Source organism: Chenopodium quinoa, unplaced genomic scaffold, assembly GCF_001683475.1.
Source record: "Chenopodium quinoa cultivar QQ74 unplaced genomic scaffold, ASM168347v1, whole genome shotgun sequence".
NCBI lineage: Eukaryota > Viridiplantae > Streptophyta > Magnoliopsida > Caryophyllales > Amaranthaceae > Chenopodium > Chenopodium quinoa.
In genome coordinates this window covers 3057848-3076579 of record NW_018742974.1, presented here as the reverse complement: position 1 = coordinate 3076579, position 18732 = coordinate 3057848, and the positions used below count along the sequence as shown (strand labels likewise).

The following is an 18732-nucleotide window of genomic DNA, read 5'->3' as shown; positions in this document are numbered from 1 at the left end:
GGTTTGAACCGGTGCCAAATTCCTTTTTCACGTAGTGGCATCAGTCGAGAAGGACAATAAAAAGTCAGTCTTGAGATACTAGGAACACGGCAATACGGAGTATCATTCGTACCAACCATCCTAGTAAGCCTCCACCAAGGCACCACCCAACGAATGGAAAATTCTCTCTTTGCAAAGAAATTTTTCCAGTCTTCATACGACATGTTCACAGAGTAATTCTTCTTCCTGCGGACTAGATCGTTAGGGCCATATTTTTCAATATCGTCGGGGGCTTCAAATAGTTCTAAACGCTCCATCAACAAAATCTGCGGAAAAAAAAAAGTTGCAGATTCCACCGTGACACGGCCGAGTTCACCGTGTCACGGCAGAAAGCCACCGTGACACAGTGCCTGTTTTGTGTCACGGGGGCTACTCGGAGCGTATTTTTACCTGCAGCGGCACTAGAGAGCCCTTCCTGATGGCTTCCCGGTCAGCTTTTGCTTCGTCAAGGCCACGAAATGTTTCTCCAAGGCACGCAGGCATAGGAGACCTCTAAGATTCAACATGTTCAAGCACAGACGCTAGACGAGCATGTCCTACCCTACCGTTTGCAAATAAAATCTTTCTAAACATGCAAAAAATATATGCCTTTCTACGGTATACATGATAAGACTCAGAGATAGGGCGATTGAAATATAAATTTGCAAGTTTTTCTAAGTCTACCTCATTACCACACACAATTCTATTTAAATCTGGATCTGTTAGATTCAGATGGCGTTCAAAATCTTGGTAATAATACTCCCGTAGGGTAGGCATGGCAATAAGATTTCTGGCAGGAAATCCAAAGATGGCACCAAATTCCTCCGGCAGAGGACATATTTCATCGTAATCAAATTTAAAACAATGTGTTTCTGGACTCCAATAGTCTAATGATGCCCTAAGAAAATCATGTCCAATCGCTACATGCCTCAGGGCTAGTAAACCCCTGACATGAAACAATTCTAACTCTCTTTTGTCAGCATTGGTCAAAGAATAAGACCAGTCGCGCAATATATTATCAAAATTCTGAGACATTATTATTGAAATATGAAATTCTAATTATTTTGTGTTTCATAATTATGCATATCACGAATATACTGGTCCTATTTTATAGCAAAAGCGCTCGGAACTACTCAGAAATTATCTTTCTATACGCGTAAACCACACCGTTGTAGAATACGCGCACCGTGACATGGGAAGTCCCACTGTGTCACGGAAATTTGTGTCGCGACACAGCAGATCTTGTCGTGACACGGTATACAGTGTCGTGTCGCGGCGCCCATGCGTTTTTTTTTTATCTTTTCCTGTATCTATCCGGATTTTTTTTTAGTATTTTATCTTCACCGTTTATTTTTCTGCTTTTCGAGAGTTTCATTCCTAATAAAATTCTCAACTTTTTTTTTAATATTTTTATTTTTTTTATTTTATTTTATCATTTTATTTATTTATATTTATTTATATTTATTTATTATTTATTATTATTTTATTAATCGTTATTATTTATCATTTTATTTCAATTTTTAATTTTATTTTTCTTTGAGGAAGTTATAAACCTCGTCCCATTTCCAAATATATTTATTTTGGGAGTAGTTGTAAAACTTATTCAACTTTTCCTTTCTTTTTATTTCTTTTTCTTTTGGGGAAGGTCGGTACCCTCCACTTACTCCACTTACCTTTTTTGTCGCGTCATTAATAAATTAACAACCACACACAATGAGTCTCAAGCACACACTAACACACACTAATAAATACATAAACTGTGAATAATGTACAAAATGAGTCATAATAAATAAGCAGCGTCAAGTGTCATCACAATATGTACAAATAAAGACCCTCGGTCAAAAATCTGCAGAACTAGAAGAGTTAGGATCAGTATCATCTCCAGCCTGTGAATATGGGAACGGTGACCCAAAGAGTCCCGCCATCATCCGAGTACGAGGAGTTGTATCCCTACTAGTCCCTGTAACTCCAGCAGCAGTCAAACTCAAAGCAGGACCCGTCCAACTGGAAAACGGTGTAGACTGACTCAAAGACATGGGAATCGTCGGTGGAGGCATCGTCCCATACACTGGAACTGAAAACAAGCCCGACACCGGTGGAGGAATCCCAGACGATGGAGCTAAAAATAAGCCAGAATCCACAGGAGTCAAAACTGGCCTAAACTCAGGCTGTGAAGGCTGTGAAAATGATTGTCGCTGCCTCTGACCCTGACCCTGAAAGCGCTGGGAAGACTGAGGCTGCTGCCACTGAGCCTCCTGAAACGGCTGAGGATCCCGCGGAGACTGAGAATGTCGATGAACCTCAGGAGATCGTTTACCACGACTAGGCTCCCCCTCGTCCGAGCCTCTATGCCTCGAGCGCGAGCGGGACCTCCGTTGCTCTTGAAAGATACAAAATCAAAAGGCGTCAACAATGCAAAATAAAACAAATGGTAGAAATGGGAAAAAGTGAACATACCTCAAGAACATCGCCAGAACTGCTCCGACAACTCGCACCACGCCGAAGCTTGATGATGCAGTACTTCAAAGCATCAACCAGCTTCATGAATCCCTTCATCTCCGGGCGATTAGGCTGAGAACAAAAACAAAGAAAAATCGGTAACAAGCGGTGTTAAAAGGGACGAATAATGCATCAAAAACTTACCGGCTCAAAACCCTCAGGCAGAGACTCATGCGCCTGTCTGAAACCCTTTGGCGCGTCAGCAATATGGTCCTCAGTAATACCAATTGGCCCTGGGTAGCGGACAGATTGAGGCGGAATCTCAATCCTCCCCACGGGGCGAACAGTCGTCTAAAAATACGATTGAATAATCAAGTTATTCGACTATTTAAACAAAGACTAGCGACAAAACTCCTCAAAAGAAATCATACCTCAGGAAGGAGGGGTGGAGGAGCCAGAAAGGGGAGCAAGTCCTGCGCATAATCACCCTCCATGCACACAAGCTCCTGCTAAGGAAAAGTGTAGCGCTCTCCCCTGTTTATCAACTCCCTAAGCAAGCGCGAGTCCAGCATCGACTCCGGTGGAGATAAGGGCACCTCAAAGCGATCACCACTGTGCTGACAAACGACACGCTCCCCCAAATATCGGACAAAGCGTCCGGTACCAACCAAAACAGTGCGGTACGCTGAAAGCTGCAAGAACTCGGGAAGATTAGTCATCCTAGCCAAAGGACGATACTGGACATCAATAGCAACCTGAAAACCATAAAAAGTTGGCATGAAGCACCGGAAATAGCGTCAAGAGAGAAAATAATAAGCTACAAAACTAATTCTTACGCCAACAGAAGAGGTGCCTCGGCGTAGCAGCCCGCGCAGCGCAGAGATAGACTCCACCCGTGACTCTCCTCGGTCCCGCCAGCTGGCCCCGACAAAGAATTCATGAACCGCTCCACGACGCCGTCGAGGAGCCAATCCTGGGAAGTACTCGTAGAACCATAGCTGCAATGAAAAGTAAACTTTGAGCACATGAGTCGAATAAATTAAAGTAAAACAAGAAGAGGAAAGGATCGTCACCTCTACGACTCTCCATAAACCATAGACAGTGACAGGGGACTCGTCGTTCAGCTGCCTACAGCCATGACGTAACGACAAGAGAAGGTCGGCATATCCGAGGCTGGCCCAGCTGAAGGATCCTATCTCACTGATCCTGACTAAAGAAGGAAGGTAGCAAAGGAGTGCACGCGAACTCCTATCAGGAGAAAGAGTCATGGAAAAGAGAATCAAAATGAAGATCTACACTCGCTGCTCAGGTGATGTCTCCTCCATGTCAAAACCACGGGCTAGAACCGAAGCCAGCTCTGACCACCCGCTCCTAGGACCACCTCGAGACACTGGCTGGGTCCTGATATGCTGAACGATCGGACCTAACAAATCGGCTGCCTCAGCCGCTCCCCAAGAAAGATCAGACATCTGTGCTACGGCCCAGTTAGTGAAGCGTAGACCGCTAATCATGCTAAAGTCCAGAGGGGTCACTGTCATCTCCCCCCAAGCAAAGTGAAAGGTGTTGGTAGTATCCCAAAAATACTCCAACAACGCGCGAACGACTGTCGCACCACAACCCCGAGGGCTGCGAAACCCTACGACCGCCGAATAAAAGTCCACTAAACCAGCTGATTCCCATAAGGCGTTCGTAGTAGGATCCCTCGTGATAATTCGGTGAAGTCGAAGGATCAAATCTCCGGCTCCAGAACTGTGGTGGCGAAGTGTACCGTCAACTATGCCGGAAAGTGGGCGATGAGAAACGTGGTTCTCACGACAGAAAACCAACTGGTCTGAGGTCCACGGGGGTGGAACCCACCTACCTCTACCCGTAGAGGCCCGAGGCTCAGACTCTAAGGCTTCGTCATCCATACCCTCGGGAATCGTGGGAGTGTCCTCCCGAAAAGCCTGACGCCGGCCATGGGTAGAAAGATCGCGGTCCCGTCGTCTAGGCATGCTATTATAAAAATAAAAAATCTAAATGCTTAGCATCATTTCCTAAGGCATTTAGTTATTTATATCGAGTTGCGTTTAAATAAAAAATCTAAATGCTTAGCATCATTTCCTAAGTTATTTAGTTATTTATTGCATTATTATACGTTAAATTTTTACCTCAAGGCTAAAAATTGGCAAAATTATGGAATTATTTATAGTATTTAGTTTCTCCATGACGAACTAATACTATGTTCTCCTAATTGCATGATACTATGTTCTACATGACAATGTAGTACATATACAATACGAAACATGTCTCAAAATTGCACAAAAACAATAGATCGACGCATCATAGCATATTTTACAAGATCTACAACCAACATGTCATCATTTCAAGTGCAAAAGAACAACATGAACAACAAGGAACACCATTTACCACAATAAGTACCAAAAATGGTGATTTGCTCAATTCTTCACCAAATCATGCAATTTTTGTCTCAAATCGCTCACAAACACACATAAACACATATGCAAGTAAATTCATGGCAAGAATTTCAACATAAAAATCAAAAAATCCCCAAATTGATTTTTAAGGGTTTTTACATGAAATTATTCGTTTGAAGCAAATTCGAGACAAAAATCAAAGGAAACTTACATGGATCCTTGTAGAGAATCGAAAATGAGGAAAGTAGCAAAAAATTAGAGCAGAATTGATGAAGATTTAAGCTCCAAAAGCTCGAACAGCCGTGAAGATCGCATCACGACCGCCGTGACATGGTCAGCAGCTGCCGTGACACGGTAAGAACGGCCCGTGTCACGGTGAGTTTGGGTTGTAGCGGAACTCCGGCAGTAGAAGCGGCAACCTCAGGTGACGGCGACAGCAAGCGCAGAAACGAGCAGCAGAAAAACATCAGCGAAGAAAAAAAAACGGAAATAAGAACCAGCAGAACCGCCGCGCCACGGATGAGAACTCCGCGTGACGGAAAAAACTCCGAGCGCCGGTGATACCTTGCCGTGGTTTGGTAATTTGAGCAGAAGAAAAAATAAAATAGAGAAGAGAAAGTGCGGAAATAGCAAGAAAATGGCAGAGAGCAGCTTGAATTTAAAGCAAAAAAAAGCATCTCGTTACATCCCTTTTCTCGTGCGACGGTTTCCGTTACCATGTAACGGTAACATATTGACATGGCGCACGTGGTTTGGACTGGTCAAAGATGCCAGTTGACTGATTTTCAACCAACAAATTTCCCGCGTCACGGGAATTTGCTCTGCGTGACAGGGATCCCTGCCGTGTCACGGGAATCCTCTTTCGTGACACGGTGGTCCTACGCCTTCCCTGCATATCCCTTGAAGCTATTAGAGAATATTCCTGGCATTTTAACCAAAATTGCACGATTTTCCGCGCAAATTGGACAGTTACTTTTTCAGTAAAATTACGCGAAAAATTCTAACTGCCGGTTGGAGGGTACCAAAATTACTATTTTTCCCCTAGAAGCATTAAAGTCAATTTTTGTCGATATTTTAAGCACCTAATATGGTCGGATAATCGACTTGAAGGTGTGAATCATCTGTGGCCCACGTTCGGGGATAATCGAACCATCATACACTTGCAAATTTCAGCGATTACAGTAGTCGTTGGCTTTCCTCAAGCATGGAAAGTGTTATCGGTGGATTTTTCTTCGAGTATAGAAAACCGCCAAGTCGGCTTTCCTCAAGCATGGAAAGCGTTATCGGTGGATTTTTCTTCTAGTATAGAAAACCGCCAAGTCGGCTTTCCTCAAGCTTGGAAAGTGTTATCAGTGGATTTTTCTTCAAGTATAGAAAACCGCCAAGTCGGCTTTCCTCAAGCATGGAAAGCGTTATCGGTGGATTTTTCTTCAAGCATAGAAGACCGCCAAATTCCTTTGTCGGCTTTCCTCAAGCATGGAAATCATCATCGGTGGATTTCTTCAAGCATAGAATGACGCCAAATTCATACGTCGACTTTCCTCAGGCATGGAAAGTATCATCCAGTAGGTTTCTTCAGCCTTAGAAAACTACCAAACTCCTCAGTCGGCTTTCCTCAGGCATGGAAAGCGTTTCAACAAATGTCATCCGATTGATTCCTTCAAGCATAGGAAGCTGCCAAGCTCATTTGCCACCGATACACTGGTGCCAGATACATATTCTATCTTTTTACTCTTTTATCTGTAGAATTAATATTTTTCTGCAGGTATCGGCGTATACAAAGTAATTTAGGATCGCAGAACGTCTTAAATGATTCTCCGTTTCTATCGACAACTTTGACTATCATTCTCGAAACTGACGTTTCTACAAACTCAGTCAAAGTGGGGGCTTCTGTAGACACCTAAAAATTTCTCCCCAAAACCAAACCCGATGATGAACAACCTTTCACCGCTACTATTGGTCGGGTTCAGTATTTAATCCCGAGAGTACTTAAAAAATCGTATTTGATTAAATTCGTATTTTTGAATAGTCCATGGATTAGTCTTGATATTTGGTAAAAACATAGTTTTAATTTCAGCCCAAACTTATTATTTAATTTTAGCCCAAACCTTTTTTATTTTATTGTTTTATTATTTATTTTTAGCCCAAACCTTTTATTTATTTTATTTGCTTATTTTCGTATTTTAGCTCAAATAACAATAAATCAGAAAAAGGCCCGAAATTATCAATCGACACTTAAAATGCTGAACGAAATTAGGGTTAAAAATGAATTTAGACGGAAAAGCGGACTGAAAATTCTCGCGCCACGGCAGCTGTCTACCGTGTCACGGGAAACTATCCCGTCTGACGGTGGATATTCCCGCGACACGGGAAACCTTCTGTGACACGGGAATTTCCGTGTCCTTTCCGCGTAAACCCTTAACGCATTTTCTCCCCCGTTTACTAAATATTTCCCGCGTCACACAAAAATTGCACCGTGTCACGAGAATGTTTCCCGTCTGACGGTGGGACTTCCCGTGTAACGGTACAGTTTGCCGTGTCACGGGATACTTTTTTAGGGTTTTTATCATTTTAAGGTTCCGTGTGTTCCCTCAGCACATTTTCTCTATAAATACCCCCTCATTTCTGATGTACGGGGCATCAATTAATTCTCGATTTTTCTCTCTTCTATGCTTTAGCCTAAACACTAGCCTACCTTTCTTCTTTCAAAATTCCTTCTTCAAGTACTCCAAGGAGTCCATACTTTACTCGTGGTTCTGTCCTTAAGCCAAGGCGTGAAAGGTAGAACTGTTTGAGGGTTTGGCCCCAAATCAACTCTACTTAATTTAATTTAATTATAGTTTTATTATTATTTCCTTGAAGTTACTAACTCGTTTATTATTTTGTAGTTGCAAACAAACAGAATCAAAGTAAGAATTATGTTCCTTTTATTTCTATTATTTTTCTAACGATTTAATATTATTGGAATTATTGTTAAACTGCTTCCAATATTAATGTTTGTTCTATTATTTATTGATCACCATATTGCATGTTAAAGGGAATATGTAATTGAAAATCTCGACTAATAAGATAATTTGGACAATCGGTTTAGATTCTTTCTAATCTTGTTATTAAATCAAGTGATCACGATATTTTAGAATTATGTGTTGCAGTAATATTCAACCAATTTAGCTTAATAATAGATTGGAGCGAATTGAATATTTTGTTTGTATGCCTTTGAGATCGCAGGAATCTTTTTTCACTATAAGAATCGAGTAGAGGCCAATACGGGCGAATGTGACTCCATGACTCACTTCGTACCATCATCCCCGATCCTCCTTTCGTGGTTCCGAACCATATGGAGTTAGTAATCTCATGGATTATGAATGGGGTGTAACCTTCACGAGTCAATCGTTGTTGCCTTTCGTTGTCCCTTATCGTGGTTGCCTTTTTATGATCCGTGAACGGTTTACAAGTTCCTTAAAAACTTGTTGGCGGCTCCCTCATTTATTTGTCCCTAATCGTGTTATGTCAATTCCCACTTCCTATGAGTACCAAGCATATTCACAACATGCTTTAACGTAGGCAAACTTCGAACGACGCCTACAGGTTCAAGTCAATAATTTTACGGGTTATAATCAAGTTGAAATCACCAAGTCAGTAATATATGGGTTACATTTGGGTCGGCTCATTTACACATCAATTCATGTTCAAAATCGGTATCTGATTTGGTACAAGTTTAGGTGAGTTTGATAACCGGTCAAATTACATTCAAGTAATGTCAATAATTAATGGTTAGAAAATTAACACATTCTAGAATTTTAGTCAAATTGGTTCAAGTCAATAATTTTACGGGTTATAATCAAGTTGAAATCAGCAAGTCAATAATATATGGGTTACATTTGGGTCGGGTCATTTACACGTCAATTCATATTCAAAATCGATATCAAATACTCTTGTCAACTCGGGTTCCACGAAAATTGTGACAAGTATTTTAGAACAAAAAATGGATATGGTAACAAGTATTCTAGGAGAAAGGGAATAATACAAGCAATTATCTTTAATTTTGTAAGTAAGAACATTATATAAATCAAATAATTCATATGATATAAAATATGATAAAAGTAAATGAAATATTTCATAAAGTTAAAGTATAATAGCTAAAAGTAAACAAACTAAACTTAAGTTCTGTAGTATAATTACTTATAGTAAATGTAAAAATATTACAATAATAAAAATAATAAAAAAATATTTGTTCATTAAATCTTGATCTTGATCTTGATCTTCCAAAACATCTTCTAGTTTCCAAGTATTAAAATAACTGCACAAAAATAAACATCAGTTATTTGTCACAAATTAAAGTAAATAAATTAGAATGTAAAGTAAATAAATTAAAACCTAAAGTAAATAAAAAAGGTAAAGAGGTAAAATACCAAATAAAAAAATACCAAGTATAATAACACCGGCACAAAATAAAAAGTAAATGAAGTTACTGTTAAAGTAAATAAATACTTCCTCCGTTCTATTAATATTGCAACAATGGACTTTTTGCACTATTCATCACTCTTGTTTGACCATATAATATGAGTTATACGTTAAGCAAAATATAGTCAAGTGGGATCTTGTTGGATTCGTCTCATATAATACTTTCACAATATCAACTTTTTATAATTTTTACACTTACACAATTGTAGATATTTAGCATATAAAATGTGTTTTGGGATGCGTAATTTCCTCCTTGTTGCAATATTAACAGAACAGAGGAAGTAGAAGTTTAAACTAAATAGAACACACTTAAGAGTAAAATACCTGAAAGACTACTTGTTTGGACAATTTCTACTGTCATGGGAAACACCAGATTGCCCACAAGCTCTACAAGTTCTGCCTTTTTTAGATTTTTCTTCAGTAGCTATTTCTTTTGCACTCTTCAACCTCTTTGAACTTCTGGAATAACCCTTATTAAGACACCGATTTGGAGGCAAGACATTTACATCAACTTCATTTGACCCAACCAAAACTTGAATATCAGCGTCTTTCACCTCTTTTGAACTAGGTGCATTTTCAGGATTATTCTTTGATATCATCTGCTCCTCAAATGAAGATAATGTCCTAATAAGATTAAATAAATCATCCTCAGATTGATCAGTTAAACTCACACAACTGAAAAGCTTGGACAATACATCACTGAACAATTGCTTCTTCTTATCATACTTAGAAGCATCATCCAGAGCAACATCTATGACAGAAGCTTTCTTCAGAACATCTTTTCTCCAACGATACAAGATATAAGAATCAGGAATTTCTCGTATACTCTTGCCTTTCATAACAAACAAAATGTGTCTACATAAAACACCTTGACTCTCAAACATTCTACAAGTACAACTTGACTCATATGTTGCCAAGTCAAAATTTACATCAAAATTTTTCCTTTTCTCATGATCAACAATAACTGAAACTCCACACCATCTCCATACAGAGAACTACAACTTTCAACACCACATGAAAAACAGGCTCTCTGGCATTCTTCTTAAAAATCATAAAATATGGAACGAGTATAAACAACAGCAGCATGCTTTTCCAAGTGTAAATTAGTAACCAATTGAGGCTCAAGTTTATTAAGCCTGTACAACTCATCATGTTCATGCCTTTAAGCATCAAGAGCAGTTTTATAACGGACAAAGAATTCAACACAGGTCACCTGAGGATTTGTAATATTACAAAAGAAACTGTTTTCACCTTCAGACCTAGATGTAGAACGCAGTAACCCACCCATAAATAGGTCCCTAAAATGTAGGAATCCAAATATGTTTAATCTTGAACATGTATGCAAACCACTCATGATCAACAAGGTTAAACTCCTCCATAACACTATTCCAGCCATTAACGAATACATGAGGATCAATCTCTCTATCCCAAACTACTGCACTTAGCTTTTTCAGGAAATCAGTTTCATTACAAAAGGCAGTTCCAACCTTTTCAGGTACCTTCCTCATTATGTGCCACATACATAGCCTATGTTTATTCTTGGTAAAAACCTTTTCTATCGCAATACCCATTGCAGGATCTTGATCAGTGATAACACAAGAGGGTTCTCTTCCCATACACTTCAAAAAAGTTTCAAATAGCCACACAAAAGAATCTATGTCTTCTTTAGATAATAGAGCAGCACAAAATGTAACACATCTCTTGTGATTATCAACACCATAAAAGGACAGAAAACCAATGAATATTTATTTGTATCATAGGTAAAATCAAAAGATAAAGAGTCCCCAAATAATTGATAATCTCTTCTACCAATAGCATCAGCCCAAAAAGCACGGGTCAAATGCCTACTTCCATCAACACAGTAATCAAAATAATAACCCCCTTTACTGGTTTTCACTTTTTGTTCAAGGTTCTGAACAAACATTGCACCATCAGCATTAGAGATATAAACTTTCAAGTCCCTAGAAATTTTTTTGAAATCATCTTTACTGCCCCTGACATTTTGAAACCCACCACAAAGTTCTTTCATGATCCTATAATATATAATCACCCCTATATTTAACTTTGAGTTGTCAAAAATAAACTTCTTGTGAGCAAAATTTAAACCAACTTCATGTTTAGTAACCTGCCTAGTAATAGGTGTAGAAAAAGGGTGAGAATGATATTCATAAAAATAATACACCATATACTTCCCACCAGTACAGAACCTAAATTTTATCTTAGCAGGACAACCAACTCTCTTCACAGTCTTTCTCTTTAAACAAGCACCTTCAACTTGTTTACCAGGTTTCTTGTTATTTGTCACATACCCTTTCTTTGCTACATTGCTCCTTTGGGCCTTCACTTCATGGGCTTATTGGATTAACTACAACCTGTAATTTTACTCTATTCTATCTACTACTTAAATAAAATGAAATAAAATTACAAAAATACTTTATCGGTTTGTAGACCATACTAAGATTACAAAAATACATCACGATGCGCAGATCGTATTTAGTAATCTACTAGGCTATACTAGTCATTATATAGCAAAAATAACATCATATACTATAAAATTGCCACATAATAAATCACTCATCATGCTTTCCTAAACTACAACATCGAATGTTCACAATTAAGGATACATGGCATCTAAATATTTCATATTTTAATACTGCAATTAGATAATATCATATATTATTCATGATCATCAATAAAATATAGTATATTTTAAATTAGTCATGAGATAGAATCAAATCTTATTTTAATCTTAAAAGATAAATCGTATTTATCCTCAAAGATTATCCTAACAAATTTGGAAATTCTATCCTAATTACTAGCCAATCACAAAATTTTAAATCAATTATTATCCTAAAATAATTATGTGATAATCACATTATTTAAATCAATTATTATCCTTTTGGAATATGCTTAGAATATCCTAACCAATCTTATCCAAAATTAACCACTTTAATTATGGATAATTATCAAAATTAACACTTTAAATATGAATAATATCAAATTAGTCAACTTTTAAAAATTTGATTTTATCCAAAATAAAACTGATTTTATCCCAAAATAATTTTGTAATTATCTTGAAATATTTTCAAAAACTGATTTTTTTTTTGTTAAAACGTGCGCCAGCAACTGTGGTGTGGCTAGCCGAAGCCAGCCACGGTGGTCGTACACCTTGCGGTGTATGCTGCACAGCAGCAACGTAGAGCAGCAGAAGCAGTGTCGCGCAACTGTTGCACGGTGCTATTGTTGCTGCACCCCTGACTCGAGTTGCTGCCCTGCCCGCCCCTCCCTCTGGACCACCTACAGCGGCAGCCGCCATGACTACGCCGCCCAGCCGCGGTTGCTCCTGCTTAAACCCCTTTTTTTATTGATTTTAATTAAAACAAAATATTTTTGTTAAAATTAAATTAACTTAATGTGGTCCTTTTAATTTCAAATTAAATTATATTCAATTTCAAAATTAGGGTTCTTTAGGAATTTTAATCCCCAAATCAATTTAACTCTTAAATGAAATAATTTGATCATTAAAAATTCATAATTTATCATGAGATCAAATAGATTAAAATCATTAATTACATAGTAAAAGAGTTAAATCAAAACAAAAACAAAAAATTCATAATTTAGGGTTAGGGTTTCAAAATTTTTGAAATTAGGGTTTGGGGGTCGAAATTTTTAAGTAATCTAGGGCAAAATTCGGATCTCTTCATGGCTATTTTGAGCATTATTAAATCATATTTAATCAATTCCAAGAGTTAAATCACATTTAATATAATAATTGACCCGTAATTAAATTATTCTCCCTCCTAATTGAATTAAAATTGTGGATTATCAAAGAATTATTGTCAATATGCGTAAATGCAATAGGCTAACTTATACCACTATAGGAGTTTATAGGTACTGATTGAGGAAAACATGAATCATATTCATGAAGCACCTAATCCCAAAATCTAATACATAACACATAAAGAACATATAATTGTACCTTTGAAGCGTGATCCCACGTGCGATCGAGCAAGAACAATAGGAGATAAAGAACCCCAAGCGTGATTCCTCTACTTGGTCCACGGGTACAGATTAAACCTCCACTAATGCTAGTTAGTTGTGATTGAACCCTTCATTCAATCTTTAACGAAGAAGAGAGATACAAACTAACCACAAACCACCACGAACAAGCACCACACGCGCCACCAAGGTGGTCTGCCGTACAGACGTGAAGGGGAGGAGATAGAGCCGTGTATTTGAGGAGAGAGAGATGGATTAGGGTTTGGAATACTGGTTGCCTTGTTTCACAATTGACTGACTGTTAATTGTGAATTATGTCAACCCTAGGCATGGATCTTATTTATAGATCATATCTCTAAATAAGACCACATGTCAAGCCCAAACTCCTAAGCCTAGTCAAAACCTCTAGCCCAACACTCCATATGGTATGTCATAATCTCATGAGGCCCATTAATGATCCTCGTACTTGTTTAACCCAATACTCTTGTTGTGTGACCTTATAAGATCCATTCTATTGGGCTTTGGACTATTCAACTAGCCCAAAGATCATTTGTCATATCTAGCACCAAACAATGACGACCCAAAAGAACGAACTTATTATCTCCATAATAGTGATCCTTGATATATCTAGTAATTGCACTTATCAAAGACATAATTCCTTCACCAATGTGTGGCAAATTTTAATGTAAGTTCAAACATTGAAGACTATAATTTATACCAACAAATTCAAAGTAAATGAAAAAACTAATATCTTGTGTATAAAGTACGAAACTTGTAAATAGTAGATAATTACCCAATTGCAAAACCCAAGGTAAGCCCCAAATTGCCCCAAAGTGCAATGAATAAAATTTCAGTAGAAGACAATTAAGCCTCTTGTCCCAAAATGCTTTCGCTATAGATTCTTTAATTGCTAATTGTTGACTTGCTTGAAGAATTTTAGGATTTGTTTTGTTATTTTTCGTATTTGTTTGGTAGGAAGAAATTTAGGATCTGTGATTTGTGTAGATGAAAATGACAAGAAAAGGGGTTAGTGGAGAGGAGAAGTGAAGCTTAGGTAGATTGTTAGGTTTTGCTCTTATCACTCTTAAAGGAGTAGTACTCCGTTAGCAGATAATGACATGTTACATGTGATGTAGTTCACTATTGAATAGGGTATATGGGTACTTTGTGAATTTATAAATAAAATTAGGGGCATATGGTGAACTTTGGTAAAACCTTAAGGGTACACGGTTTAAAAATCGTAAATTTTTTTTTCTAGGACCAATTACCCCTTGAAAAGTAAAAATTATACCGAGAGTTTTTTATGACCTTGTAGGGAATATTTCAAGCATTACCCCAAACTTGAACCCCACTGTGATCATACACTTAAGTACGGTGGCGTCCAAAGGGAAGGAAGCTAGAGCAAAAGAGTCGCCAACAAGTTTTAGGAACTTGTAAACCGTTCACAGGGTGAAGGTTACACCCCTTAACGATCCAAGAGATCGTCAACTCCAATAGGTCTGGAACCAAGACTGGTAGTTCGGGGATAAAGGTACAAATCTAACCTAAAAGAGATTGAACCTGCCTTAATAATAGGCCACTACTTTATTCTTCTCGTATTCATGTGCGCTTTCTGACTAACATGCAATCAATAGGTTAACCCTAAACCTGTTTAATCTATGTTGGTTGAATATTAATGCACAAATAAAACTATTATTGGCGATCACTTGAATTATAATCATATTAACCCTAAACAAGATTATTAATTATCTTATTAAGCGTGATTACAAGTACCAATTCCCTTTAAACATGCATAAAAGGTGTGATCAAGCAATAACAATGAATAAGCATCAAGCAACATAATAATAATATCATAAATTATAACCAAAATAATCATGTTAAAGCATAATATTAATAGCAAGATCCTAGGCATGATACTAACAAGATTAATAACAAACCCTAGCATGTCACTAAATAATAAAGATCAAAGCTTTAACCCTAACGTGATATTAAGAAAGAAATTAAAAGACATCATAGAAATCATAATTGATATAAGCAAATCACCCTAAATAACATACTAAGGAAACAATAAAACATCCTAGCATGATACTAGGAATAAAAACTTAAGCATGATTTCTATATCATAATAACAATGAAAACAATTAAAGCACTTACTTGGATGCCTCGTACCTCTTTCTAATAACAAAATACACACGTTAGTTACTTCAAGGAAAATATAAAATCAAATAATTAAATTAAATAATTAAAATAGAGATTTGGGACCAAACCCTCAGAAATTAAAACCTTTCACATCTAGGGCGAAGGCAACTTCGAACTTGGCTAGGTGTGTCTAGATCTTGTGAATGCGGAATTTTGTTTGAGAAAAGCTAGTTTAGAAAAGAGAGAGGGAGTAATCAAGAATTTCTTGATGAGAGTTGGTGAGAAGAATTGATAGAGAATTGATGAGAGTTGATGGGAATTGGTGATTGAAAACAGAATTTTAGGAGGCTATTTATAAAGAAAATCAGCCGGATATGATAGAAAAAGAATCAGAGTTTCGAAAAGAATAAAACATGACTGCAGCGCCAAACACGCGCCTGTCGCCAGACGCCAAACGCTGGACCTGTTGCCAGACGCTGCAATCAGTTTTCCACGCGTTTTCTTATTTTGATAAAATTTAAGCGTACGAGAGGGTAAAACTGTATTTTCCTTAAAAACACTTCTTTTATTCTGATTAAAACTCTAAAAAGTCAACTAAAGTCAATTTATCAATGGTAATCAAATTAGGATTCAAAAGGACCTTCTAGAAGACTCTAGAAGACTATAATCAATCCTAATCGCATTAGGAATGATAACTCATAATAGGTCCTCCTCTAGATCATCGGGTCGATATAAAGATCAAACCAGGCCTAGTTTAGTAATTTGGCCATAATTTCCTCATTATTCATCGGAATTGGGCTTATAATATATCGTTGGAAAGCTCTTTTCGAACTCGACCCAACTACACTATTATTGGACCCTTGCCATGGACCAAACCAAACTGGATTGACTGTTTTCTTAAAATAGGTTTTCAAAAATAGAGAGAAAGAGAAGAATTTAAAACTAACCGCAACACTAGACTTTCCACACTTTCACTTCATTCAATTATGATTCGACGTGAAAGGTACTCATCACTTGGTTTGGTTTTGGGGAGACACAAATGGGTGTCTACAGACCTGAAAACTAAAACACGCAAAATGAGACATTTCATTTTATTTAATCTAAAGTTAATGGGTTAGTTAATGACTAAGAGTTATGTGAGCAACTGCCTCCCTAATGTTTATTAAAGGCTGATTTACACTAACATTAACGTGTGGTGCACTATTCTTTCCAAAAACTAAATTTTACACGTGTGAACATATTTGGTGTAATATTTTACTTTTGTACTTTCTCTCTCTTCTATACTCTATTAGCATGTTTGTTTAAGGGGATAAATGAAAAGGAATAGGGATTTGGGGAAAGGGATATTAAAATCCTATGTTTGTTTCTAGGGATTGGGATTAGAGAGAGAGATGGGACAAGGATTAAATCACCTCTTATCACTCAATTTCTATACCTAGGGGGGTTGGAATAAGAATGAGGGATAAAGATTATAATTAAAATGACAGTTATACCATTAATGAAAAGAAAAAAAAAATAAAGGAGAAAGATAGGGTTAGTAAGGGTATATATGTAACTTTGTTGCTTATTCTACTTTTATCCTAACTTACACCAAACAAAGGATAACACTTTATTTAATCCCCATCCCACCCAAAATTCTCTATCCTTATCCTATCCTCTTATCCTTCTTATCCCTATCCCACGTACCAAACGCCCCGTATATTTCCTTTTCTGACACTTTCACTTTCTTTCCTCTTCACTTTCTCTCTTCTCAGCACTCAAAGGTCTCATTATTTTCAATTATGTTATTGTTTTCGATTATGATCATTTTCTTCTCTTTTGATCTTTGAGTTTTAAATTTTATGCAATTTTCTTCAGATTATTGCTTCTTTTTTTTTGTTTTCCAGCAGTTCAAGAACTTCGAGCAAATCCATGAGGAAATCGGGTAAAAATACACCTGCTAGTGAAGCCGATTAAAATGCTAGTATTTTTTTTTTGCTTCATTTTTATGTATTTTTCTTGCTTGATATTGTCAATTTTTGTATTTTAATTATTTTTTGATATTTATTGTGTTTTTAGTTTGAATTTTAAGTTTTATTCATGATTCGTGCTTCTTTGTTGTTCATTGTCAATTTACTGTTAATGTGCTACAATTTTGTTGATTTTTGTGCAATATTTAGAGCTTTGGGATCAAATAATGGTTAGGAAATCACATTCTGAATCATCTTACGAGTTTTATAGGGTGTGTTGTAAATTTCGCTTTGATGGAATTGCAATTGCACAACGCTAATCTAGTGTGACTATCCACATGGAAACTTGGTACTGTCATATGATAATGATGCATGTATTTGCTGAAATTTGGCCTACAATTCAACAATAAATTGAATCAGAACTCTTAATCAAGAGATCAATTTAAGGACTTAGAGCAGGTAATTTGATAATGTTCAATATAAGAACAACTATGTTAAGTGCTTGAGTCATTTCATTGATGATTTAGAAGTTAATTAAAATGAGAATATCAAAGTGAGTAAATTCTTGTTGTTGATGAAGATATACTCTCTATGGGCTAGTATGGTCAATTTCTGTGTGACTATGGTGGGCCAATGTGGTGATTATCTTTGCTAGCATGCTTTAAGTCATACTTCATTCATTGTTTTATAATTTAAGCTATGTTACATTATTCCTATTTAATACTAACTCAAACCCTAAAATTCTACCTTGGTCTTCCTACAGATTTGCTTATTATTCTAATAATGTATGGTGACCTTGTAGCCTATGTGAGTTGTTATTCCTCGCCCTCTTTATGGCATTTCTATTAATATTGTGTTTCCTTTAATATGTGGATTGTCTTGCCATTGTTATATTAAAATTGGAAAGTGTTTGTGTAGGGAATATATTTCAAGCTTTAATCCCACTAGCTTGAACCCCACTGTGATCATACACTAAAGTACGGTGGCGTCCAAAAGGGAAGAAGATAGAGCAAAAGAGTCGCCAACAAGTTTTAGGAACTTGTAAACCGTTCACAAGGTGAAGGTTACACCCCTTAACGATCCAAGAGATCGTCAACTCCATAAGGTCTAAAACCAAATAAGGGTTCGGGGATGATGGTACAAATCCAACCTAAAAGAGATTGAACCTGCCCTAATAATAGGCCTCTACTTTATTCTGATCGTATTCATATGCGCTTTTTAATAAACATGCAATCATTAGAATTAACCCTAAACCTGTTTATCTATATTGGTTGAATTTAATGCACAAATAAATCTATTATTGGCGA

At 37.0% G+C, this 18732-nt stretch overlaps 1 protein-coding gene and 1 long non-coding RNA gene across 2 annotated transcripts; one reads left to right on the top strand and one right to left on the bottom strand.

Moving 5' to 3' along the window:
- Positions 1–9670: 9670 nt before the first annotated feature.
- LOC110729296 (protein FAR-RED IMPAIRED RESPONSE 1-like) lies at positions 9671–12654 on the bottom strand. The gene is made up of 5 exons (XM_021909028.1): positions 12507–12654; positions 11074–11690; positions 10686–10957; positions 10417–10498; positions 9671–10333 (listed from the first exon to the last, which is right to left on the bottom strand). The coding sequence occupies exons 1-5, from the start codon at positions 12652–12654 to the stop codon at positions 9671–9673; spliced, it is 1782 nt and encodes a 593-aa protein (XP_021764720.1).
- Positions 12655–16770: 4116 nt separating this feature from the next.
- LOC110729209 lies at positions 16771–18381 on the top strand. Its single transcript, XR_002512836.1, has 3 exons — positions 16771–17400; positions 18189–18232; positions 18344–18381. It is a non-coding gene; the product is annotated as an uncharacterized LOC110729209 (long non-coding RNA).
- Positions 18382–18732: the final 351 nt, after the last annotated feature.

Coding starts and splice junctions, on each gene's coding strand:
- LOC110729296 (XM_021909028.1), bottom strand. CDS start 12,654: ATGGCGGCTGCCGCTGTAGGTGGTCCAGAGGGAGGGGCGGGCAGGGCA. Junction 10,958..11,073: donor ATACAAATAAATATTCATTG/GTTTTCTGTCCT, acceptor ACTTTTTTGAAG/TGTATGGGAAGAGAACCCTC. Junction 10,334..10,416: donor ACTTGGAAAAGCATGCTGCT/GTTGTTTATACT, acceptor TGAAAGTTGTAG/TTCTCTGTATGGAGATGGTG.